The sequence below is a fragment of the Gigantopelta aegis genome, chromosome 5, assembly GCF_016097555.1.
Source record: "Gigantopelta aegis isolate Gae_Host chromosome 5, Gae_host_genome, whole genome shotgun sequence".
Classification (NCBI taxonomy): domain Eukaryota; kingdom Metazoa; phylum Mollusca; class Gastropoda; order Neomphalida; family Peltospiridae; genus Gigantopelta; species Gigantopelta aegis.
The window spans coordinates 36,561,305-36,588,925 of record NC_054703.1 but is presented as its reverse complement, the minus strand read 5'-3'; the positions used below and the strand labels follow the sequence as shown (position 1 = coordinate 36,588,925).

At 39.7% G+C, this 27,621-nt stretch overlaps 1 protein-coding gene across 1 annotated transcript in view; it reads right to left on the bottom strand.

Annotated features, from left to right (window-relative positions):
* Positions 1-27,621, bottom strand: part of LOC121373131 (ras-related protein Rab-27A-like) — an 86,955-nt gene that overhangs the window by 7,330 nt on the left and 52,004 nt on the right. Inside the window, 3 exon segments of the mRNA XM_041499582.1 lie at positions 2,904-2,989; positions 6,258-6,364; positions 9,899-9,991. Coding sequence (XP_041355516.1) covers positions 2,904-2,989; positions 6,258-6,364; positions 9,899-9,991 — 286 coding nt within the window.

Sequence of the window (27,621 nt, the reverse complement as noted above, 5' to 3'; positions counted from 1 at the left end):
CTCTAGTTTACACTATCTATACTATGGTGGTCAGTAAGTGGGGTTCGATCCCACTGAATTTCAGGTTTCTTCTCTGGGATAGGTGTAACCGAGGATGCATGCAAAATACCTCTCCTGTCCCGACGTATCCCAAAACTGTAGCAGAATTCTCTCCCCATGCCCTACAACACCAGAGTGGATGGGCATTCTGCGCACCTTGAAAAGAAAGATAACTCCGATATCATTTACAGTCATATTAGAGTTAAGTCCCTTGATTAGCCTAACAGCTTTTGGTTCAGCCCTTTTTCTGCTTCTGTTTCTGCCACATTCCTAGAAACGTTTGGGGAGGAAAAAGGTATTATCACATTCAACAAAACATTTTAATGAGTCTCACGCACAAAATAAAATAAATGAAACCAAACATTGCTTATTTATCTTTTGGAAAGGGATTCAACTTAGCTGGAATTGCAAAGGTAACTCCGCCTACTGATTCACCATGTTAACTACTTACTACTACTACGGCCTCGGTAGTGTCGTGGTTAAGCCATCGGGCATAAGGCTGGTAGGTACAGGGTTCAAAGCCCAGTACCGGCTCCCACCCAGAGCGAGGTTTAATAACTCAATGGGTAGGTGTAAGACCACTACACCCTCTTCTCTCTCACTAACCACTAACAACTAACAACAACTAACCCACTGGCAGGTAGTGTTCACAACCTGGTACCAGCTCCTACTCAGAGTGAGGTTTAATGACGCCATGGGTAGGTATAGGACCACTACACCATCTTCTCTATCACTAACCACTAACAACTAACCCACTGCAGTCCTATTGCTGAGGTGTGTGTCCAGGACAGCGTGCTTTAACCTTAATTGGATATAAGCATGAAAATAAGTTGAAATGAATTAAATGAAACTACTTTCAAAACAACCTTTTACATGGCTACATTCTGCACTCAATGTAACAAGTAACATAACCTGTTTCAAACACTACTTTCTAAACAGCTTACTACAAGTAACAAGTAACATAACCAGCAGCTGTAGTAAAAGCATGATCAAAATGTAGAACGTTATTCCATCTTTCCCTGGTCCTATATACCATATTTATAACTAATTAAAATAAAGTTTGTTTTGTTTAATGACACCACTGTACAGAGCACAATGATTAATTAATTAATCATCGGCTATTGGATGTCAAACATTTGGTAATTCTGACTTGTAATCATCAGAGGAAACCCGCTTCACTTTTCCTAATACAGCAAGAAATATTTTATATGCACTTTCCCACAGACAGGAAAACACATACAAAGCCTTTGTCCAGTTGTATTGCACTGGTTGGAACAAGAAAAACCAAATCATCTGAATGGATAACTAATTAAAATGTGTTGAGTGCATTGTTAAATAAACATTCCTTCCTTCCCAACAAGAGACTCATGACTGCTATATCAAAGGCCAGTGTATATTGCTGTCCTCGTTATTGGAAAGTACATAGATAAAACACACACTGCTGCTGTCCAGGAGTAGCCTGTGTGGCAGCAACAGGATTCATCTCTGTCTTTCTCACTCTCTGTTTTTCTCTTTCTCACTCACTCACTCACTCACTCAATCACTCACTCACTCATAAAACACACACTGCTGCTGTCCAGGAGTAGCCTGTGTGGCAGCAACAGGATTCATCTCTGTCTTTCTCACTCTCTGTCTTTCTCTTTCTCACTCACTCACTCACTCACTCACTCACTCATAAAACACACATTGCTGCTGTCCAGGAGTAGCCTGTGTGGCAGCAACAGGATTCATCTCTGTCTTTCTGACTCTCTGTCTTCTCTTTCTCACTCACTCACTCATAAAACACACATTGCTGCTGTCCAGGAGTAGCCTGTGTGGCAGCAACAGGATTCATCTCTGTCTTTCTCACTCTCTGTCTTTCTCTTTCTCACTCACTCACTCACTCACTCACTCACTCATAAAACACACATTGCTGCTGTCCAGGAGTAGCCTGTGTGGCAGCAACAGGATTCATCTCTGTCTTTCTCTTTCTCACTCACTCACTCACTCTCTCTGACTCGCTCTCTCTCCGACTCGCTCCCTCGCTCCCTCGCTCCCTCCCTCCCTCCCTCTCCCTCTCCCTCTCTCTCTATTTAATGTCATTGGACATAAGTGTATATGAGCACCAAAGACACCAAATGGTCTAATTTGTCCCGAGCTATTATTAAGCAAATATTAAATTCCTTTGGTTTTTAATAGTCCAAGTGGCAACTCTTGTGAGAAAAAAAAAAATCCAGATGTAGTAGAGTTTTCTCCCTTTGTTAATTACCTCTTTTGCCAACTTTTTCCACACATGCATATACAAAACATGTCATGCACATACCTCTAGCTTTCACAGAACTTGCAAAAAAAAAGCCAGCAGTTGCTTCCCTTTACCAATACAAGTAAAACAGGTGCAAATACAACAATGAAAGTTATCTCCCTTTGAAAATTTGAATCAATGGTTAACCTGGTCTATTCATGGTTCAAACTGATACTGAACTGATGTGATGGAATTACAGTAGCTTTATCCAGTTACTTTCCTTTACCCATCCAAATACGACACAGAAAGTTATCTCCCTTTGAAAATCTTGATCAATGGTTAACTTGTTCAATTCATAATTTGTTTGTACTGAACATCTGAAATGAAATACATTATCTTTACACTGTTTGCTTTTACAATAATTAACAATCTTGCAAACTGCAAAATATGTTTCAAGAACGCAGTTGAAATTCAAATTTTCAGAGAGACATTTATAAAAAATAAAAAAAAATAAAAAAATAAAAAATAAAAAAGCATAAGCGAGCAAGACTATTCGAAGAAGCCGACTGCGAGCAAACCGGACAGACAGACAGACGGATAGACGGACGGATGGACAGATGGACGGACAGACTGGCGGAGTTACCTCTCCTGACCAGCAGTGTCCCACAGCTGTAGATGAATTCTCTGACTGCGACCAACAGCGCCATCTGCTGTGGCTACTCGGTGAACCTTAAAACAAAACAGCAAAACTATCAACTTAAACAGTAAACTATATACTTAAACAAAACCACAAAACCTATCAACTGAAACAGTGACCTATAATGTATATATACGTACACAAAACAGCAAAGCTGTCAACTTAAACAGTGACCTATATACTTAAATAAAATGGTAAGTTATCATGCACTTAAAAGGCATCGCTATACTTAAAAAATGGTTAACTAAAACAGTGAACTATATTTTTTAAAAACCCAAGAAAAACAATCAACTTAAACAAAACAGCAAAACTATCAACTTAAACAGTGACCAAAACAGCAAAACTTTTCAACTTAAATAGTGACCTATTATATACTTAAATAAAATGGTAAATTATCATGCACTTAGTGGCATTTCTATACTTAAACAAAACAGCAAAACTATCAATCAACTTAATGTGACATCTATTTTCAATAAAACAGCAAAATTTATCAATTTAAACTGACCTCTATACTTAAAGAAAGAAAGCAGCAACACTTTTAACTCAAACAAAACAGAAAACTATCAACTTAAACGGTGACCTTTATACTTAATAAAATGGCAAAACTAACAACGAAAAGGGGATTTCTATACTTAAAATTATAAACTTAAAAATATGGTACTAATTTTCAACAAAACAGTAAAATTATCAACTTAATGACTTGTATACTAAAAGAAAACCGAACCATCATCAACTTAAAGAGTGGCCCATGTATAACAGGGGACAATATTTCAAAATCTGAGGTAACCGGAAGTCGGTTCACGTGACTTTTACCTAGGTAACCAATTGTTCGGTTACGTGAATTATATTTGCGTAACCCATGGGTCGTCTGATCGATTACCTTAAAATTACGTTGAAATTATATTTTAAATACATAGTTTTTAGCTCAAACATAAAGTTAAAACAAATACAAAAGAAAACATTTTACAAAAAATGTTTGCTAAAGTTAACAATATTATAAAAGAACTGAATATCAGCCCCAGTACTGAAACAAAATACAGGGGCGTAGCCAGAATGGTTTTTTTAGCATTACGCACGCCTAAGACGTGCCCGAGTGGCGGCGGGGGTGGGGGGGGTATTCGGGGGATATCCCCCTGTGAACATTTTGAAATTCAGACGCCTGTAGATGCATTCTGAGTCTTTCCGGATGCATTTTTTTTCTATCTTTTTTGTCGAGTCAATTTCAACAGGATATTTTATAGAACAATTGCAGACAGCCTTGACCTATTCCCGGATTTTTATTTTATTTTTATTTTTTTGCATTACGCACATGCGTACTGTGCGTAAAGGGCGCTACGCCTTTGAAATAGATACATAATCATTTGGAGGGATTCTTTTTTTTTCGTTTTGCAGTGGCTATGTTATTTTCACTTTATCGATGGTACTTAGGCTATATACTACAGTGACATTCCAAATGTTTGGGGGGTTTTGTTTTTTTAAAGCTGATTATGCGATATTAGTAGTTTTAAATTTTTGTGACACTTTTGGATTCCTGTTTACGTTAAAACTGTTTTTAACATATGCAAAATTATAGACAATCCAATATTATGTCTACATATATTCCTTTAGAGATAAAATAGCAGCAGATAATTTAGCCGTCCCCAGCGGTCCGAGCACATTTCTTTAAAACTTTTTTAAAAGTTTAGACTGATCGCAAGTTACAACTGTTGCAATATAACGTTGTTTACAGTTTTGCTGCGCATCAAGTATCTAAAATTCAGCCTAAAACATTTGTCGTAATACTAGTAGTATGTCTGCGTGAATAAACTTCCTGTAATCGTAAAGTTTGCAAGTTTTAATTTCTAAACGTTTACAGGTCATGACGTAACCAATTTGCGGTTCGCGTAAATTTAATTTTGCGTAACCGGCACGCGAACAGAACGGCGGTTCGCGTGAAATATTGTGCCCTGTATAACAAAACAAAAAAGCCATAACTTAAAAGGGCATTTCTATATTTACAAATATAAACAGAACAAAAATATATATAAACTTAGTGATAACTAAACTTTTAATACTTAAAACAGCCAAATTATAAAACTTATGTGACGTATCTATATTTAAACAGCAAAACTGTCAACTTAACGGGCACTCTACAGGTACACTTGAAACTTAAAGGGACATTCCGGAGTTTGCTGCATTGTAAGATGATTCCGACTAATAAAATATTTCTACGATTAAACTTATACATATCAAATACATTTTCTTGTTTAGAATATCAGTGTCTCTACATTCAATGTATTTCTGGTAGTCTTAATATTTGTAAGAAGCCCAAACTGGGTTTTGTCTTTAAAACGTTTCATACTTAAAGAAAAAAATATATTTTAGGAAATAAAATGAAATTAAAAGCAGTACAAATATTAGCACGATCAGAAACATGTTTAATATACAGTCACCAATATTTTATGCAGAAAAATATATTTGATATGTAATTACAGTCGCTAAAAAGTCTCTGTTAGTCGATAACATCTTTAAAATTGCAGAAATCTCAGGAATGTCTCTTTAATGTGTGACAGAAATCTCAGGAATGTCTCTTTAATGTGTGACAGAAATCTCAGGAATGTCTCTTTAATGTGTGACATACAGTAAAGTACTCTTATAGCAAATTGGATTGGACCATGATAGTTAGCTTGTTATAGAAGTAGTTTGTTGTACATATTTGCATAATGAATGAAGGAATGAAGGAAGGAATGAAGGAATGAAGGAATGAAGGAATGAATTTTTAACGACACCCCAGCACAAAACTACACATCGGCGATTTGGTGTCACAAAAGGTAAGTGTATGAAAATTTGCATAAGTTGTTAATTAAAGTATAGGGAGACAAAATGTGACTTTACGATCAGTTCATTCTATGCAGTAGTTCGTTGTAAGCATGTTCCTTATAAAGTGTACTTTACTGTACTTAAAAAAAGCAAAACTATCAAATTATTGCACAAAAAAGAGGAAGGAAATGTTTTATTTAACGACGCACTCAACACATTTTATTTACGGTTATATGACGTCAGACATATGGATAAAGACCACACAGATATAGAGAGAGGAAACCCACTGTCGCCACTTCATGGGCTACTCTTTTCGATTAGCAGCTAGGGATCTTTTACATGCACCATCCCACAGACAGGATAGTGCATACCATGACCTTTGTTACACCAGTTGTGGAGCTTATTGCAAAAAGGTATTACAAAACATTTGTCGCTACATTTACATGTCAAAACATGAATACACATAAATATTTATATTTAAGTCGGCAATGCAGTACGTACCACACGTTTTTCTCTGAAGTCAATTCCAACGGTCGAGATGAATTTTGAGTTGAAAGACTGGTCGGTGTACTGATACAGAAAACTTGTTTTGCCGACGCCTGAATCTCCTGTAGGAACAAGCGTGTTTACTGTTACACGGAAAAACACATGAGACTAAGGACAGTTCCAGAACTTATAATAGGGGGCAGACAATGCTTTTTGTATACCCACCATCCACAAACACTAATTTGTATTTAAGACAAGACAGAAGAAGTTGGTTTTCTTTAACAACACCACTAGAGCACTGATTTATTAATCATTGGCTACTGGATGTCAAACATTTGGTAATTTTGACTCGTAGTCATCAGAGGAAATCCGCTACATTTTCCCCCATTAGTAGCAAGGAATCTTTTATATGCACTTTCCCACAGACAAGATAGCACATACCACGGCCTTTGACCAATTGTGGTGCATTACTTTTGACTACATGTACACTTAATATTTTGACGATAAACATAAAATAAAATAAAAAGGGACATAACTCTTGAATGAATGTTTTAAAAGTCACATCAACTGGCTCCCTTTGTCCATTATGTTACATGGGCAGTTATTTAGTGTCCCTTGAAAATTAATAATTATATATTGGGGTGAAACACATTTAAATCATTGATTTTTCTGTGTCTGACAGACTGTTTTAAATGCAGTTAAATCACCAGTTGAACTGGTAAGGTACTAAAAATATTGTGTAAAATATGTGGGACAGACAGACATGATGGTTAGTTTGTTTTGTTTAACAACATCACTAGAGCAAACACTGGACCGGTAAGGTACTAAAAACATTGTGTAAAACATGTGGGACAGACAGACATGATGGTTAGTTTGTTTTGTTTAACAACACCACTAGAGCAAACACTGGATCGGTAAGGGACTTAAAAATGCAAGCTTTATTTCTAGCCTTTGTAATTTCAAAAACAAATGCAAAAAAAAGTTAAATTTCTTGTGTTTAACGCAGGCCTTCTAGAATACAGTGGCCCGATGCCCGAGGCCAGTGTTTTTTGGATTCGGGCCAGTAAAAGTTATTTTGTACAATCCCGATGGCAAGTGGTAAAAACATTTAAAAAAAAAAAAAATCTACCTACGATCATACAAAAACAAAATAAACATCTACAAGTCACTTCTTTCGATTTGCTATCACATGCAATATTTCACTAACAAATAGTGGGCCACCAGTAATCTCTGACCCATCCATGACATCAATATACCCACTGATATAACTTTATTAAAGTTATAAAGTTTAAACATTGGAGAAATAAAAGTTCATTGTTTTTCCGCCATTTTGTTTTTGACACTGGAATCCTTAAACTGCAATACATGTTTTTTTGAGGGGTTGGGGGGGGGGGGGGGTGAGTTCCCATTCATAAGTAAATAAATAATGCTGTTAATTGTTGTAATATGTCGGTAACATGGATTATTTTTTATAACTTAGGTGCTTTTAGTGTGGTACGGTAACTTTATTCTAAATTGATGAAAATTATTTGCATATTTTTCTAAACAAACCATAAAGCATGCCCAATGAGCCAATCTATTGTGTAAATTGACAAATTGACTAAACATGATCTCAGTATGAAAAATGGACATTTAAAAAGTTAATTATTTTAATTTACTGTTTTTTTGTTTTATTAACAGTAAAAACTGGGCAAGTGAATTTTTTATCATGGCCAGTGAATTTTCAAATCCACTGGCCCTATGGCAAGTGAATTTTAAAAATATTCTAGAACCCCTGTTTAACGACACCACTAGAGCGCATTGATTAATTTATCAACAACTATTAGATGTCAGTTATTTGATAAAGTTAAAGTTTGTTTTGTTTAACGACACCACTAGAGCACATTGATTAATTAATCATCTGCTATTGGATGTCAAACCTTTGGTAATTCTGACACATAGTCATCAGAGGAAACACGCTACATTTTTCCTAACGCAGCAAGGGATATTTTATATGCAATTTCCCACAGACAGGAAAGCACACACCACAGTCTTTGACTAGTTGTGGTGCACTGGTTGGAATGAGAAAAAAAAAACAATCAGTTGAATGGATCCACTGAGGTTGTTCGATTCTGAGATGCAAGCATTTCAAGAGAGGTCTTAACCAACTGAGTTAAAGAAAGAATTTAAGGACGATTTAAGAAAGAGTAGTTACATTGTACAGGTATGTCATACCTTTTGGTGTTCATTAAGAAAGAGTAGTTACATTGTACATTGTATGTCATACCTTTTGGTGTTCATTAAGAAAGAGTAGTTACATTGTACAGGTATGTCATACCTTTTGGTGTTCATTAAGAAAGAGTAGTTACATTGTACATTGTATGTCATACCTTTTGGTGTTCATTAAGAAAGAGTAGTTACATTGTACATTGTATGTCATACCGTTTGGTGTTCATTAAGAAAGAGTAGTTACATTGTACATGTATGTCATACCTTTTGGTGTTCATTAAGAAAGAGTAGTTACATTGTACATGTATGTCATACCTTTTGGTGTTCATTAAGAAAGAGTAGTTACATTGTACAGGTATGTCATACCTTTTGGTGTTCATTAAGAAAGAGTAGTTACATTGTACATTGTATGTCATACCTTTTGGTGTTCATTAAGAAAGAGTAGTTACATTGTACAGGTATGTCATACCTTTTGGTGTTCATTAAGAAAGAGTAGTTACATTGTACATTGTATGTCATACCTTTTGGTGTTCATTAAGAAAGAGTAGTTACATTGTACAGGTATGTCATACCTTTTGGTGTTCATTAAGAAAGAGTAGTTACATTGTACATTGTATGTCATAACTTTTGGTGTTCATTAAGAAAGAGTAGTTACATTGTACATGTATGTCATACCTTTTGGTGTTCATTAAGAAAGAGTAGTTACATTGTACATGTATGTCATACCTTTTGGTGTTCATTAAGAAAGAGTAGTTACATTGTACATTGTATGTCATACCTTTTGGTGTTCATTAAAAACTGTTAATTGTAAAAATAAAAGAAGGTAAGTATGTAATAAAGAAAGAAAGAAAGAAATGTTTTATTTAACGACACACTCAACACATTTTATTTACAGTTATATGGCATCAGACATATGGTTAAGGACCACACAGATTTTGAGAGGAAACCCACTGTCGCCACTACATGGGCTACTCTTTCCGATTAGCAGCAAGGGATCTTTTATTTGCGCCTCCCACAGGCAGGATGGCACAAACCATGGCTTTTGTTGAACCAGTTATGGATAACTGGTCGGTGCAAGTGGTAGACCGATGGCCTAACCACAACACCACCGAGGTGAAAACAAATGTATTCTGAACCATAAAGAAAAATGATGAAAATATTTACTTGGCCTTAATTTTTTTTTTTTTTTTTTTTAAATATATTTCAGTTAACAGGTGCAAGGTCATGTACCCATAAATAAAATATAGAAAAATCTAACAGCAATTAGGACTTGAGATGTCAATATTGTATTTGTACATGACACTTTAATTGTATTTTTATGTGTGATTTTCTTGGGGGGGGGGGGGTAATGTTTGTTCATGGGATTATATTCAGAGTATATGATGAAAAAAAAATTGTTTTGTTTAACGATACCACTAGAGTCAGAGTATGATGAAATGTCAACTCACCCAGGGCAAGAAATTTGATGAGATAGTCATATTCCATGGCAGCACCACTCCCACCTCCCCCATGGCTTGGAGTGGAATCTCCCATTTCCAACTCTGAAATGACAAACATAAATGAGTGAATTGTAATATAAAAAACAATAATTAAAAAAATATTTATATTGTGATAAAACATTATATTATGGCACCACTCCTATATCTCACCCATAGATTGAAATGGAATCTTCCATCTCCAATGTTGACAGGACAGGTACAAACAAATGTAATATCTGATATCTAAAAGATTCACATATTGATAAAATGTCAATTTGTACTACAGAACAGTTATTACAATATGCCACACCCATCTCCCCACAGCTTGAATTGGAATCTTCCATCTGCAACCATCAAATAAAAAAATTAAAATTAAAAAAGTTTGTTTTGTTTAACGACACCACAAGAGCACATTGATTACTTAATCATCAGCTATTAGATGCATGTCAAAACTTTTGGTAATTCTGACTCGTAGTCATCAGAGGAAACCCGCTACATTTTTTATAATGCAGTAAGGGATCTTTTATATGCACTTTCCCACAGACAGGAAAGCACATATGACGGCCTTTATATTTATAATAAAGATATTCAGGACAGACCTGAACGTGGCTGTTAGGGCTAGACTCACGGATAACATCTCTGTCTATACTTCAGAATTAATGGCCATCCTCTGTGCGTTGATGTGGATTGAAAATTACCATCGAAATCATAGCCCTGATAGATACGTGATTTTCTCGGACAGTCTTAGCTCCTTACAGGCAATATCAGGCTCTAATGGCGTCAGACCGGAAATAGTTAAACAAATTTATAAATTTTCAAATAAGTTAGTAGCCATTGGAGTAAAGGTCACCCTCGAATGGGTCCCAGCCCATGTGGGGATAGCCGGTAATGAGCTGGCTGATGAAAATGCCAAAAAGTCTCTCCAGGGGGTCAAGGTCGGGGTGACGACTAGTTACAACTATGCTGAGATATGTTCCCTGGCAGAGCCACACTTTGGTCAGTTGTGGCAGTTAGAATGGGATCACCATACCAGAGTGTGGCACTCCTATATTAAACCGAAGGTCACTACTCCTGGTCCAGTTTCATTTAATGTAAAAGCTACTACAAATATTGCAAGATTAAGAATGGGTGTATCTTATGGTTTAAATGATACTAAATTTAAAGTCAGGAAATCCAATACATCCAACTGCTTGGTATGCAATAAAATTGATAATGTTAATCATTTTTTGATTGAGTGTACCAAGTATAAATTAATTAGACAGAAACTGGAAGACGTTTTCAAATCAAAAAATATTATCTTTAATTCCTATAATATTTTAAATCCTTTAGACAGTTATAAAGCAGTAATTGATAGACTTCTGGTGGCCTTCGTTTATCAATCTAGGGCACATATCTAACAGGTATGTTGTGATTAAAATTTACTATTTTTCTGCTTTGTATTGCTGTTCCAACTAACCAGTGTTTTTGTTGCTAATTAATTTTTGGATCCTCTACATAAGGTTAAGACGTATGTTGGGGCCGGGCGCGGCTGTTGTTTATGGTTTGTCCTCCTCAGTCGTGTCCGGACCCATATACTGGATCCTATACTTTTTTGGGGGGGGCTGCTGGCATTATTGGTGTAGCTCAAATTACGCTTGTTGGTTGGTTATTTTTGCCTGTATTGACTGTTTGCGTCATCTTTGGCGTTAGTTGCTTTTGTTATAGCACGCTTTCTCACCTCTAAGGGCTGTCTTTCGCCGTCCGCGGATTATAACGCTTCGCGCTCTATCCGCTTTTAAAGAATTTTCTCTCGGCTTGTTTTAACAGTTTTAAATTTTATTTAATTATTTTTAAATGTTAGTTTGTATGGATGTGTGAATGTATGTTTATTTAGTTTAGTTTGGTCAGCTTCAGGTTTGTATAGGCTGGGGTCCATTATCTGGCAATAATGCACTCCATCCTTCGCCGGCTTGTCCTTAACAATTTTAGGTTTTGTTATTTAAAAATTTATAATGTGTTTGGCGTTTTTTAACTTTAATTGTTTACTGGCGTGCTCTTTTTAATGTGTTTTGTTTTATCCAATTTTTTAAAATTTACTTTGTTTAAAAAAAAAAAAAAAAAAAAAATATTGTTCTTTGGGTTAACTGAGAGGCGCAATGGGTCTTCGCGTCGACCGGGTGCATTTCCTCTACCATGATTTGCTAAATTTTAATTTTGTCTTAAGTATTTAATCTACTAAAGTTATTTTTCTGTAGTCAGGGCTGGGTTAATTACAGTGTCTTCCATCACTTGGAGACCCCATCGCTGGTTTAGTATATTATTTGTTAGGGGAGTGGTGCTGGGTTCCGGCTGGCGCGACGGTTGGGCGGATGGGGGTGGTGGTTCGTGGTGGGTGGGGGGAGGGGGATGCCACCAGAAATTAGGGGTTAGACGCTTAGGCGTAGGCGTTTTGGATTTAGGGAGAGATAGGATTGTCTGGGGCCTTCCCCCGTCCCTCGCTCTCCCTGATCCCCCCCCTCCCCCCCTCGGCCACGCTGAAGCTACAAATGGACCCGGTACCTCCCCATAAAGGTAAATTACTGTTAGTATTATATTTTAATATCAACCTCCTGTGACAACCTTCAATCAACAACCTCCAACTTCGTTCCAGATAGGGCTTAGAGTTTGTTGTATTATTTTAATTTAGAACGCCCATTTAAAATGGTGAAAATTTTATTAGTCTAGGAAAATTTTGGATATAATAATAGTTTTTAAATAAATTTTTGGACTACACCTTCAAAACTTTTTTTTTTAAATATAGTTAAATTTGTCTCCCTATATATATTTTAAATTTTTGAGTAAAATTCAAAATTATCCCGTTAAATTTTCTGTCCTGGAGTAGACCTCTGGCTATCCAGAACTCGACCCCGGGACAGATATGCTTGAAACCTTCGTGGTATGGAAGCATGTGAATAAATAAATGAATGAATGAATGGCCAGTTGTGGTGCACTGGTTGGAATGAAAAAAAAAATACACCTATCTAATAAGAAAAAGAGGTTACGTCATACATCATATGAATCATCTTGAAAAAGATTAACTTTGAGATAAAAGTGCAATATGTACCATATAACATGTTATTACTACAGAATTATTCAAGTTTTCCATTTTGACCAATCATAAATCAGATTACACAGCCATTTTACACCCGCTGATCAGTGCTGATTTGTATCAGTAGTAATTGCTTCATGATTGGTCCAAATTGAATATAGCAAGCTTCAATTCACCAATCAGAAAACCTATCACAGATAACACTTCATACATATACAGTGAAACGTCTTTTTAATATAACCAGAAACTTGTGTGGTGTAAAATATTCGTGGTTTGAGAACTAAAAACATTTCGAAGTTTCCTATTTCAGAGGTTTCTTACTCAAATGAGTGTGGTTTTATTTCTATGGTTTGGCATATTGAATATTCTATTCCATATACAATCAACATTAAAAGTTTAATATCATGCAACTTCCACTGGAATGATATCGTCCGTAGTTAAAGTTAAACAATAGACACTCAATTGCAATTGAATAAAGTTAAACAATAGAGCACTCAATTGCAATTGAATAAAGTTAAACAATAGAGCACTCAATTGCAATTGAGTAAAGTTAAACAATAGAGCACTCAATTGCAATTGAGTAAAGTTAAACAATAGAGCAGTCAATTGCAATTGAATAAAGTTAGACAATAGAGCACTCAATTGCAATTGAGTAAAGTTAAACAATAGAGCACTCAATTGCAATTGAATAAAGTTAAACAATAGAGCACTCAATTGCAATTGAATAAAGTTAAACAATAGAGCAGTCAATTGCAATTGAATAAAGTTAAACAATAGAGCACTCAATTGCAATTGAGTAAAGTTAAAGTTTGTTTTGTTTAACACCACTACTTAGAGCACACTGATAAATTAATCATCTGTTATTGAATGTGAACACAGGAGGTGGCGGGATGTAGCCCATGCAGTGACACAGCATATGCCTGAAGTGCAGTCGGTCTAGGATCAATCCCCGTCAGTGAGCCCATCGGGCTATTTCTCCTTGTTACTAATGAAAACATGTAGCGGGTTTCCTCTCTAAGACTATAGGTTAAAGTGCAAGTCAGTGGAGTGAGGATGCACTATTGACGCATCATTGCAGGCATGGTGAAGCAGGGGGCTGGGGGGGGGGGGGGCTCTAGCCCCCTCCTAATAATTCTGAATAAAAAATATTATTGGTAGTAAATCTTACGGCAGAGATGAATTTTATCTGAGGAATGCAGGAAATTGCATTTCAGGACATCTAGTTTTCAAAACATTTACGGGGGAGCATACCCCCTAACACCCTTAGAAACTTTGTTTTGTGTCCTCCATCACAGTCAGTCCCACCACTCTCAGTCAGCCCCCCCCCCCCCCCCCCCCCCATGTCTACTTGCTTCATTGTGTGCCTGCATTGTAAACCTGTTATTGGTTTCATTGTATCATCACCACTTGATGGTTGACAAATCTCCCATCATCATAGACACAAGCTGTTTAAACCGTGTGTAGTCATTTTGTCTCTATTGATTTCCGTCATTTGATTTCTGCAGTCGGTTACCACGCAGAAACATGCATTACCTGTGTAAAATCATCAACGTGTAACTGTGTGTCATGCTGTTAATGTTTGTTTTGTTTAACGGCACACTTAAAAAGAGTACATTGATTTATTAATCAACAGCTATTGAATGTCGAACATTTGGCTAATTTTCACATATAGTCATCAAGAGGAAACCCGCTACATTTTTTCTAATGCAGCAAGGGATCTTTTATATGCACTTTACCACAGACAGCATAGCACATATCATGGCATTCGATATACCAGGTTAGTTCAGCATATAAACTAAAGTTAAAGTTTGTATTTTGTTTAACAAAACTACTAGAGCAACTGATTTATTCATCATTGGCTATTTGATATCAGCATTAGGTAATTTTGACATATAATCTTAGAGAGGAAACCTGCTTCATTTTTCCATTAGTAGCATATTTCTTGTTCCAGCCAGTGCACCATGACTGGTATATTAAAGGCTGTGGTATGTGCTACCCTGTCTGTGGGATGGTGCATATAAAAGATCCCTTGCTGCTTATGCACTTTCCCACAGACAGGATAGCACATACCACAGCCTTTGATATAACAGTCATGGTGCACTGGCTGGAACAAGAAATAGCCCAGTGGGCCCACCGACAGGGATCGATCCCAAACCATTCGCGCATCAAGCGAGAGCTTTACCACTGGGTTATTTACCTGTGTTCAGATTGCAATTTGTAAAATGAATCAACATTTAACTGGAAACGTGGGACGTCATATTGTCTGTCAGCACAGAGAAATCAGAAGCAGAGGTGGGCAGCTGTTACCATCCAGTTAATGTTGCTTTTGTTTAACGACACACTTAAGAGTATAGGCCTACATCGATTTATTAATCATCAGCTATTGGATGACAAACATTTGGTAATTTTTTACTCTCATAGTTTTATAAGGCTCATATAAACTGGACCAGACTCGGTGGCATCGTGGTTAGGCTATCAGTCTACAGGCTGGTAGGTACTGGGTTCGGATCCCAGTCGAGGCATGGGATTTTTAATCCAGATACAGATTCCAAACCCTAAGTGAGTGCTCCGCAAGGCTCAATGGGTAGGTGTAAACCACTTGCACCAACCAGTGATCCATAACTGGTTCAACAAAAGCCATGGTTTGTGCTATTCTGCCTGTGGGAAGAGCAAATAAAAGATCCCTTGCTGCTAATCGGAAAGAGTAGCCCATGTAGTGGCGACAGCGGGTTTCCTCTCCAAATCTGTGTGGTTCTTAACCAAATGTCTTACGCCATATAACCGTAAATAAAATGTGTTTAGTGCGTCATTAAATAAAACATTTCCATCTTTCTTTCTCATATAAACTGGATGCAGCACTATATAACTGTAATTAAACAGAGGATACTCCCCTCATGTCTTGTAATATCATAATTTATCAGCACGAGTTGATAAAAGTATGAAAGCCGAGACTTGCCAAGGATTTTTATACTTTTATTAACAAGTGCTGATAAATTATGATATCACCAGACATGATGGGGGTATTCTCTTTATCATCCATTATTATTCTTTTCATTTGTAACAATTGTAAACAATGTCAGTAATGTGGGTTGAATGTCACTATATTTGGCAGCGGTAGACTCATTAACTAGCAGAACAACAGTGGCATGATGTCACTAATGATAGGTTTAGCATTGAAACATACACAGTGATGTAACAAAAGAAGCGATATCTCCTAGGAGAATATCGCAGGAGATATCGCCAACTATAGTGCCAGCGATATCTCCCACAAAAGCCTTTAATGGATAATAAAATGTGTTTATTTCATTTCAACTTATTTTCTCGTATGTATATCCAATTAAGGTTCAAGCACGCTGTCCTTGGCACACACCTCAGTTATCTGGGTTGTCTGTCCAGGACAGTGCATGGGTTAGTTTTTAGTGGTCAGTGGTTAGTGCGAAAGTAGATGTGGCCTTACACCTACCCACTGAGCTCTTAAGAACTCGCTCTGGGTTGGAGCTGGTACCGGGCTGCAAACCATGTACCTACCAGCCTGTAGTCCGATGACTTAACCACGATGCCACCGAGGCTGGTAAAGTGTGTTATATAAGTGCATTGATAAATAAAACATTTCTTTCTCTCTCCCACTGTGCTACATCCTTTTGATAAAGTGCACAAATCTTGTTCAGTCACATATCCTCTTTCATTTCATTTCAATTTGTTTCCGTGCTTATATCAAATTGAGGTTCAAGCATGCTGTCCTGGGCACACACCTCAGCTATCTGACCTGTCTGTTCAGGACAGTGGGTTAGTTTTAAGAGAGAGAAGAGGGTTTAGTGGTCTTACACCTACCCACTGGGCTGCGAACCCTGTACCTACCAATGGGTTTGTGGTTAGTGAGAGAGAAGAGGGTGTAGTGGTCTTACACCTACCCACTGAGCCATTAAGAACTCTACCAGTGGGTTAGTGGTTAGTGAGAGAGAAGAGGGTGTAGTGGTCTTACACCCACCCATTGAGCCATTAAGAACTCTACCAGTGGGTTAGTGGTTAGTGAGAGAGAAGAGGGTGTAGTGGTCTTACACCTACCCATTGAGTCATTAAGAACTCTACCAGTGGGTTAGTGGTTAGTGAGAGAGAAGAGGGTGTAGTGGTCTTACACCTACCCATTGAGTCATTAAGAACTCTACCAGTGGGTTAGTGGGTAGTGAGAGAGAAGAGAGTGTAGTAATCTTACACCTACCTACTGAGTCATTAAGAACTCTACCAGTGGGTTAGTGGTTAGTGAGAGAGAAGAGAGTGTAGTGGTCTTACACCTACCTACTGAGTCGTTAAGAACTCTACCAGTGGGTTAGTGGGTAGTGAGAGAGAAGTAGTAATCTTACACTACCCACTGAGCCATTAAGAACTCTACCAGTGGGTTAGTGGTTAGTGAGAGAGAAGAGAGTGTAGTGGTCTTACACTACCCATTGAGTCATTACGAACTCTACCAGTGGGTTAGTGGTTAGTGAGAGAGAAGAGGGTGTAGTGGTCTTACACTACCCATTGAGTCATTAAGAACTCTACCAGTGGGTTAGTGGTTAGTGAGAGAGAAGAGAGTGTAGTGGTCTTACACCTACCCATTGAGTCATTAAGAACTCTACCAGTGGGTTAGTGGTTAGTGAGAGAGAAGAGGGTGTAGTGGTCTTACACCACCCACTGAGTCGTTAAGACTTGCCCTGTAATACGAACCCTATACCTAGTCGTTAAGAACTCTACCAGTGGGTTAGTGGGTAGTGAGAGAGAAGTAGTAATCTTACACTACCCACTGAGTCGTTAAGACTTGCCCTGTGGGTTAGTGGTTAGTGAGAGAGAAGAGGGTGTAGTGGTCTTACACCACCCACTGAGTCGTTAAGACTTGCCCTGTAATACAAACCCTATACCTAGTCGTTAAGAACTCTACCAGTGGGTTAGTGGGTAGTGAGAGAGAAGTAGTAATCTTACACTACCCACTGAGTCGTTAAGACTTGCCCTGTAATACGAACCCTATACCTAGTCGTTAAGAACTCTACCAGTGGGTTAGTGGGTAGTGAGAGAGAAGTAGTAATCTTACACTACCCACTGAGTCGTTAAGACTTGCCCTGTGGGTTAGTGGTTAGTGAGAGAGAAGTAGTAATCTTACACCACCCACTGAGTCGTTAAGACTTGCCCTGTAATACGAACCCTATACCTAGTCGTTAAGAACTCTACCAGTGGGTTAGTGGGTAGTGAGAGAGAAGTAGTAATCTTACACTACCCACTGAGTCGTTAAGACTTGCCCTGTAATACGAACCCTATACCTAGTCGTTAAGAACTCTACCAGTGGGTTAGTGGGTAGTGAGAGAGAAGAGGGTGTAGTGGTCTTACACTACCCACTGAGTCGTTAAGAACTCTACCAGTGGGTTAGTGGTTAGTGAGAGAGAAGAGAGTGTAGTGGTCTTACACTACCCACTGAGTCGTTAAGAACTCTACCAGTGGGTTAGTGGTTAGTGAGAGAGAGGTAGTAATCTTACACCTACCTACTGAGCCATTAAGAACTCTACCAGTGGGTTAGTGGGTAGTGAGAGAGAAGAGAGTGTAGTGGTCTTACACTACCCATTGAGTCATTACGAACTCTACCAGTGGGTTAGTGGGTAGTGAGAGAGAAGTAGTAATCTTACACCACCCACTGAGTCGTTAAGACTTGCCCTGTAATACGAACCCTATACCTAGTCGTTAAGAACTCTACCAGTGGGTTAGTGGGTAGTGAGAGAGAAGTAGTAATCTTACACCACCCACTGAGTCGTTAAGACTTGCCCTGTAATACGAACCCTATACCTAGTCGTTAAGAACTCTACCAGTGGGTTAGTGGGTAGTGAGAGAGAAGTAGTAATCTTACACTACCCACTGAGTCGTTAAGAACTCTACCAGTGGGTTAGTGGTTAGTGAGAGAGAAGAGGGTGTAGTGGTCTTACACTACCCACTGAGTCGTTAAGAACTCTACCAGTGGGTTAGTGGTTAGTGAGAGAGGTGTAGTAATCTTACACTACCCACTGAGTCGTTAAGACTTGCCCTGTAATACGAACCCTATACCTAGTGGTTAGTGAGAGAGAAGTAGTAATCTTACACTACCCACTGAGTCGTTAACACTTGCCCTGTAATACGAACCCTATACCTAGTGGGTAGTGAGAGAGAAGTAGTAATCTTACACTACCCACTGAGTCGTTAAGACTTGCCCTGTAATACGAACCCTATACCTAGTGGTTAGTGAGAGAGAAGTAGTAATCTTACACTACCCACTGAGTCGTTAAGACTTGCCCTGTAATACGAACCCTATACCTAGTGGTTAGTGAGAGAGAAGTAGTAATCTTACACTACCCACTGAGTCGTTAAGACTTGCCCTGTAATACGAACCCTATACCTAGTGGTTAGTGAGAGAGAAGTAGTAATCTTACACTACCCACTGAGTCGTTAAGACTTGCCCTGTAATACGAACCCTATACCTAGTGGTTAGTGAGAGAGAAGTAGTAATCTTACACTACCCACTGAGTCGTTAAGACTTGCCCTGTAATACGAACCCTATACCTAGTGGGTAGTGAGAGAGAAGAGGGTGTAGTGGTCTTACACTACCCACCGAGTCGTTAAGACTTGCCCTGTAATACGAACCCTATACCTAGTGGTTAGTGAGAGAGAAGTAGTAATCTTACACTACCCACTGAGTCGTTAAGACTTGCCCTGTAATACGAACCCTATACCTAGTGGGTAGTGAGAGAGAAGAGGGTGTAGTGGTCTTACACTACCCACTGAGTCGTTAAGACTTGCCCTGTAATACGAACCCTATACCTAGTGGGTAGTGAGAGAGAAGAGGGTGTAGTAATCTTACACTACCCACTGAGTCGTTAAGACTTGCCCTGTAATACGAACCCTATACCTAGTGGTTAGTGAGAGAGAAGTAGTAATCTTACACTACCCACCGAGTCGTAAAGACTTGCCCTGTAATACGAACCCTATACCTAGTGGTTAGTGAGAGAGAAGAGGGTGTAGTAATCTTACACCACCCACTGAGTCGTTAAGACTTGCCCTGTAATACGAACCCTATACCTAGTGGTTAGTGAGAGAGAAGTAGTAATCTTACACCACCCACTGAGTCGTTAAGACTTGCCCTGTAATACGAACCCTATACCTAGTGGTTAGTGAGAGAGAAGTAGTAATCTTACACTACCCACTGAGTCGTTAAGACTTGCCCTGTAATACGAACCCTATACCTAGTGGTTAGTGAGAGAGAAGTAGTAATCTTACACTACCCACTGAGTCGTTAAGACTTGCCCTGTAATACGAACCCTATACCTAGTGGTTAGTGAGAGAGAAGTAGTAATCTTACACTACCCACTGAGTCGTTAAGACTTGCCCTGTAATACGAACCCTATACCTAGTGGGTAGTGAGAGAGAAGAGGGTGTAGTGGTCTTACACTACCCACTGAGTCGTTAAGACTTGCCCTGTAATACGAACCCTATACCTAGTGGGTAGTGAGAGAGAAGAGGGTGTAGTAATCTTACACTACCCACTGAGTCGTTAAGACTTGCCCTGTAATACGAACCCTATACCTAGTGGTTAGTGAGAGAGAAGTAGTAATCTTACACTACCCACCGAGTCGTAAAGACTTGCCCTGTAATACGAACCCTATACCTAGTGGTTAGTGAGAGAGAAGAGGGTGTAGTAATCTTACACCACCCACTGAGTCGTTAAGACTTGCCCTGTAATACGAACCCTATACCTAGTGGTTAGTGAGAGAGAGGTAGTAATCTTACACTACCCACTGAGTCGTTAAGACTTGCCCTGTAATACGAACCCTATACCTAGTGGTTAGTGTGAGAGAAGTAGTAATCTTACACCACCCACTGAGTCGTTAAGACTTGCCCTGTAATACGAACCCTATACCTAGCAGCCTTATGTCCAGTGGGTTAGTGGTTAGTGAGAGAGAAGTAGTAATCTTACACTACCCACTGAGTCGTTAAGACTTGCCCTGTAATACGAACCCTATACCTAGTGGTTAGTGAGAGAGAAGTAGTAATCTTACACTACCCACTGAGTCGTTAAGACTTGCCCTGTAATACGAACCCTATACCTAGTGGTTAGTGAGAGAGAGGTAGTAATCTTACACTACCCACTGAGTCGTTAAGACTTGCCCTGTAATACGAACCCTATACCTAGTGGTTAGTGTGAGAGAAGTAGTAATCTTACACCACCCACTGAGTCGTTAAGACTTGCCCTGTAATACGAACCCTATACCTAGCAGCCTTATGTCCAGTGGGTTAGTGGTTAGTGAGAGAGAAGTAGTAATCTTACACTACCCACTGAGTCGTTAAGACTTGCCCTGTAATACGAACCCTATACCTAGTGGTTAGTGAGAGAGAAGTAGTAATCTTACACTACCCACTGAGTCGTTAAGACTTGCCCTGTAATACGAACCCTATACCTAGTGGTTAGTGAGAGAGAAGTAGTAATCTTACACCACCCACTGAGTCGTTAAGACTTGCCCTGTAATACGAACCCTATACCTAGCAGCCTTATGTCCAGTGGGTTAGTGGTTAGTGAGAGAGAAGTAGTAATCTTACACTACCCACTGAGTCGTTAAGACTTGCCCTGTAATACGAACCCTATACCTAGTGGTTAGTGAGAGAGAAGTAGTAATCTTACACTACCCACTGAGTCGTTAAGACTTGCCCTGTAATACGAACCCTATACCTAGTGGTTAGTGAGAGAGAAGTAGTAATCTTACACCACCCACTGAGTCGTTAAGACTTGCCCTGTAATACGAACCCTATACCTAGCAGCCTTATGTCCAGTGGGTTAGTGGTTAGTGAGAGAGAAGTAGTAATCTTACACTACCCACTGAGTCGTTAAGACTTGCCCTGTAATACGAACCCTATACCTAGTGGGTAGTGAGAGAGAAGAGGGTGTAGTGGTCTTACACTACCCACTGAGTCGTTAAGACTTGCCCTGTAATACGAACCCTATACCTAGTGGGTAGTGAGAGAGAAGAGGGTGTAGTAATCTTACACTACCCACTGAGTCGTTAAGACTTGCCCTGTAATACGAACCCTATACCTAGTGGTTAGTGAGAGAGAAGTAGTAATCTTACACTACCCACCGAGTCGTAAAGACTTGCCCTGTAATACGAACCCTATACCTAGTGGTTAGTGAGAGAGAAGAGGGTGTAGTAATCTTACACCACCCACTGAGTCGTTAAGACTTGCCCTGTAATACGAACCCTATACCTAGTGGTTAGTGAGAGAGAAGTAGTAATCTTACACCACCCACTGAGTCGTTAAGACTTGCCCTGTAATACGAACCCTATACCTAGTGGTTAGTGAGAGAGAAGTAGTAATCTTACACTACCCACTGAGTCGTTAAGACTTGCCCTGTAATACGAACCCTATACCTAGTGGTTAGTGAGAGAGAAGTAGTAATCTTACACTACCCACTGAGTCGTTAAGACTTGCCCTGTAATACGAACCCTATACCTAGTGGTTAGTGAGAGAGAAGTAGTAATCTTACACTACCCACTGAGTCGTTAAGACTTGCCCTGTAATACGAACCCTATACCTAGTGGGTAGTGAGAGAGAAGAGGGTGTAGTGGTCTTACACTACCCACTGAGTCGTTAAGACTTGCCCTGTAATACGAACCCTATACCTAGTGGGTAGTGAGAGAGAAGAGGGTGTAGTAATCTTACACTACCCACTGAGTCGTTAAGACTTGCCCTGTAATACGAACCCTATACCTAGTGGTTAGTGAGAGAGAAGTAGTAATCTTACACTACCCACCGAGTCGTAAAGACTTGCCCTGTAATACGAACCCTATACCTAGTGGTTAGTGAGAGAGAAGAGGGTGTAGTAATCTTACACCACCCACTGAGTCGTTAAGACTTGCCCTGTAATACGAACCCTATACCTAGTGGTTAGTGAGAGAGAGGTAGTAATCTTACACTACCCACTGAGTCGTTAAGACTTGCCCTGTAATACGAACCCTATACCTAGTGGTTAGTGAGAGAGAAGTAGTAATCTTACACCACCCACTGAGTCGTTAAGACTTGCCCTGTAATACGAACCCTATACCTAGCAGCCTTATGTCCAGTGGGTTAGTGGTTAGTGAGAGAGAAGTAGTAATCTTACACTACCCACTGAGTCGTGAAGACTTGCCCTGTAATACGAACCCTATACCTAGTGATTAGTGAGAGAGAAGTAGTAATCTTACACTACCCACTGAGTCGTTAAGACTTGCCCTGTAATACGAACCCTATACCTAGTGGTTAGTGAGAGAGAAGTAGTAATCTTACACCACCCACTGAGTCGTTAAGACTTGCCCTGTAATACGAACCCTATACCTAGCAGCCTTATGTCCAGTGGGTTAGTGGTTAGTGAGAGAGAAGTAGTAATCTTACACTACCCACTGAGTCGTTAAGACTTGCCCTGTAATACGAACCCTATACCTAGTGGTTAGTGAGAGAGAAGTAGTAATCTTACACTACCCACTGAGTCGTTAAGACTTGCCCTGTAATACGAACCCTATACCTAGTGGTTAGTGAGAGAGAAGTAGTAATCTTACACCACCCACTGAGTCGTTAAGACTTGCCCTGTAATACGAACCCTATACCTAGCAGCCTTATGTCCAGTGGGTTAGTGGTTAGTGAGAGAGAAGTAGTAATCTTACACTACCCACTGAGTCGTTAAGACTTGCCCTGTAATACGAACCCTATACCTAGTGGTTAGTGAGAGAGAAGTAGTAATCTTACACTACCCACTGAGTCGTTAAGACTTGCCCTGTAATACGAACCCTATACCTAGTGGTTAGTGAGAGAGAAGTAGTAATCTTACACTACCCACTGAGTCGTTAAGACTTGCCCTGTAATACGAACCCTATACCTAGTGGTTAGTGAGAGAGAAGAGGGTGTAGTAATCTTACACCACCCACTGAGTCGTTAAGACTTGCCCTGTAATACGAACCCTATACCTAGTGGGTAGTGAGAGAGAAGAGGGTGTAGTGGTCTTACACTACCCACTGAGTCGTTAAGACTTGCCCTGTAATACGAACCCTATACCTAGTGGTTAGTGAGAGAGAAGTAGTAATCTTACACTACCCACTGAGTCGTTAAGACTTGCCCTGTAATACGAACCCTATACCTAGTGGTTAGTGAGAGAGAAGTAGTAATCTTACACTACCCACTGAGTCGTTAAGACTTGCCCTGTAATACGAACCCTATACCTAGCAGCCTTATGTCCAGTGGCTTCACCGTGATCCCATCGAGGCCTGTGTCACACATCCACAAAAAGCCAGCTAGTAGCAATCAGAATGAAACCAATTGTTTGACTAAGCTCCGGTAATTCCATGACAACTCATTAAATCTGGCACACAACACTAGAGAAGTCAGAAAGAGATATATAGAGTTACAAATACATGGCATGCACACAACATAATTAACCTATACAGCTAGTGTCAAGTGTATAGAAAACCAAAGGAAAGGAATGTCTGTAGAAAGCTTGTTTTGTTTAATGCCTCCACTAGAGCACACTGATGTATTAGTAGCATGGGATCGTTTATATGCACCATCCCACAGACTGGATACAACCTACCACAGCCTTTGATATACCAGCTGTGATGCCCTATGCCCTCTTAGAACATTTAACCAATGGAGAGAACCAATACAAATCCCTTGCTGCTTTTTAAGTAGCCAGTGTTGTGGCAGCAGGTTTCTCCTCTTTTTAAATCTGTATCTGTCTGTCTGTCTGTCTCTCTCTCTCTCTCCCCCCCCCCCCCCCCCACCCACTCAGAGTTAACTTCACCTTCCTTCAACTGCTCTGTCTGTCTGTCTCTCTTGTCCTGTCCGTTATTCTTTCTCTCTCATTCCCTCTACCTTGCCCTTTTGTCTTGCTCCTTCCCTCTCCCCCTTCTTTCTTCCCCTCTCTCACCTATCTCCCATCTCTCCCTCCTTCCCTCCCAATCTCTGATCCCTCTTTCCCTCCTTCCTTCCCTTCCAATCTCCCATTCCTCCCAATCTCCCATCCCTCCCATACCTCCATCCCTCCCAATCTCGCTCTCCTCCTTATCTCTTTCCCCTCCATCTCTCTCTCCCCATCTCTCTCATTCCCCACCCTCTCTCCTCCCCCCCCCCTCTCCCTCCCTCACATATCAAAATAACCTTTTGTTAAAGACATCAAATGGCCATAGTTTAAAATAGCAATAAACATATACACTCATCTTGTTCCACTATGGGTTGGAGCCAGGACCGCAATATGAACCTAATCCTCAATTTGTACCACTGCACCATAGAGACCAACCTCTCTCTCTAATGACCAGAACATTGAAAAGTCAATCACCACACCAACGTGCACTTAACAGCTTATTAACCGTATTCTTTATTTAATTTTTTTTCTTTCAAATACAATAGTCTTTTTGGTTCGAACTCTTAACGGTCGAATACACTGCAACACTTGAACCAAAAATTAAGTCCTGAGTTACACTCACACGATATTGACCGAATGGTTGGGCTGAAGTACAACCCGATGGGTCAAACACTTTCTCGAGCCCCAACGGGATCTGAGCCAACAGGATTCAGCTGTATTTCCATGTTTATATCTGCTTATATATCCAACTGATGTTCAAGCATGCTGTCCTAGGCATACACACCTCAGCTATCTGGGCTGTCTGTGCAGGACAGCAGGTTAGTTGTTTGTGGTTAGTGAGAGAGAAGAGAGGGTAGTGGTCTTATTTAGTCGTTAAAACTCTATCTGGGTGGGAGCCGGTACCAGGCTGCGAACCCATTACTTACCAATGGGTTAGTAGTTAGTGGTTAGTGAGAGGAAGTGGGTCTAGTGGTCTTACAACTACCCATTGAGTCGTTAAAACTCGCTCTGTGTGGAAGCCGGTACCGGGCTGCGAACCCTGTACCTACCAATGGGTCAGTGCTTAGTGAGAGAGAAGAGGATCTAGTGGTCTTACACCTACCTACCCACTGAGTTATTGAAACTTGTTCTAGGTGGGAGCCAGTACCAGGCTGCGAACCCTGTACCTACCAATGGGTTTGTGGTTAGTGAGAGAGGTGTAGTGGTCTTACACCTACCTACCCACTGAGTTATTGAAACTTGTTCTAGGTGGGAGCCAGTACCAGGCTATGAACCCTGTACCTACCAATGGGTTTGTGGTTAGTGAGAGAGGTGTAGTGGTCTTACACCTACCCATCGAGTCAGTAAAACTCACTCTGGGTGGGAGCCAGTACCGGGCTGTGAACCCTGTACCTACCACTACCAGTCTTATGTCCGATGGTTTATAACCACGACACCACCGAGGCCAGTTATTTATTTTTCCACACTTCTCATGTCCATATACTGGTAAACGAGTTAACAAGCAATTCCCGCTGGTCCTACTCGCCAGTGGACTTGATCACACGACAAACTACCAGTAATTCTGGTTGCTATTAGTGAGCAATCTAGCGCCATTGTCTGCACTAACTAATTTTCCCCACGGTAATACTTTCTACACCACAAGTCTCGCTTGCTGACTGGGCGTCTTTTGTTAGAGCCACTTGCGGTGACCCAGCGTGATTTGTTTGCGTCAAAAGGAAACTGATGAACTGACAACTAATGCTATAATGAATAATGTTAAAAGTCATACAAAAAACATATTTGTTAAGTTTTAAGAAAAATTACCATTAAATTGTATGATTGGATTAAAAAAACTAAAAATTGTTTCATTTAACGACACCACTGGGGCACAGTGATGAATTAATCATCGGCTATTGAATGTCAAACATTTGTAATTCTGACTCATTATGAGAGTAAACTAGCTACATTTTTGTCCTAATGCAGAAAGGGATCTTTTATATGCAGTTTCACCACAGACAGGAAAGCACATATATCACAGCCTTTGACCAGTTGTGGTGCACTGGTTGGAATGAGAAAAAGCCAAATCAGTTCACCGAGGTGGTTTGATCCTGTGATGCAAGCACCTCAAGCGAGTACTCAACCCACTGAGCTACATGCCACCTTGAAACAGAGATACGGCAATCATTGGAACACCCAAACGTTAAATGTTGAAAGTTTGTTTTCTTTAATGACACCACTATAGGTAGTAGTCTACCAAATAACATCTTGTCCAGGTCAAAGTTCAAGGTGCACCCAACTTTTGATACAGCACTTCATGGTTCCTCGAATGCCACTGGTGACATATGTGACAGGACTTGTTGTAATAAAGTGTTGTCTTATGTGACCAAAAACTTGCTGTGATTTTATTTAAACCAGTGTTAGTGTACCACGTACTGTGATGCTTGAAAGATAGGTGGGATGTCATAAAAATAAGCTTGTCAATGTTAGTGCGGGACAGCGGTTGTGAAGGGCGCTTCCTGTTATCTCAAAAACTAGCAGCTTGACCCCCCCCCCCCCTTTTCCGTGATTTATTTCAAGGGTGAGGTGTTCTAGTATTTATATATGTTGTGTGTATGTTGATTGATAAGTTACATGTAACAGTTATAGCTCCATATGTTACTATGGTCGTCTATGGGATTTTATTTGGTGTTATATACCTAATAGCACACTGATAAATTAATTATCAGCTTTAGGATGTCACACATTTGGCAATTCTGTCATACAGTCTTCATA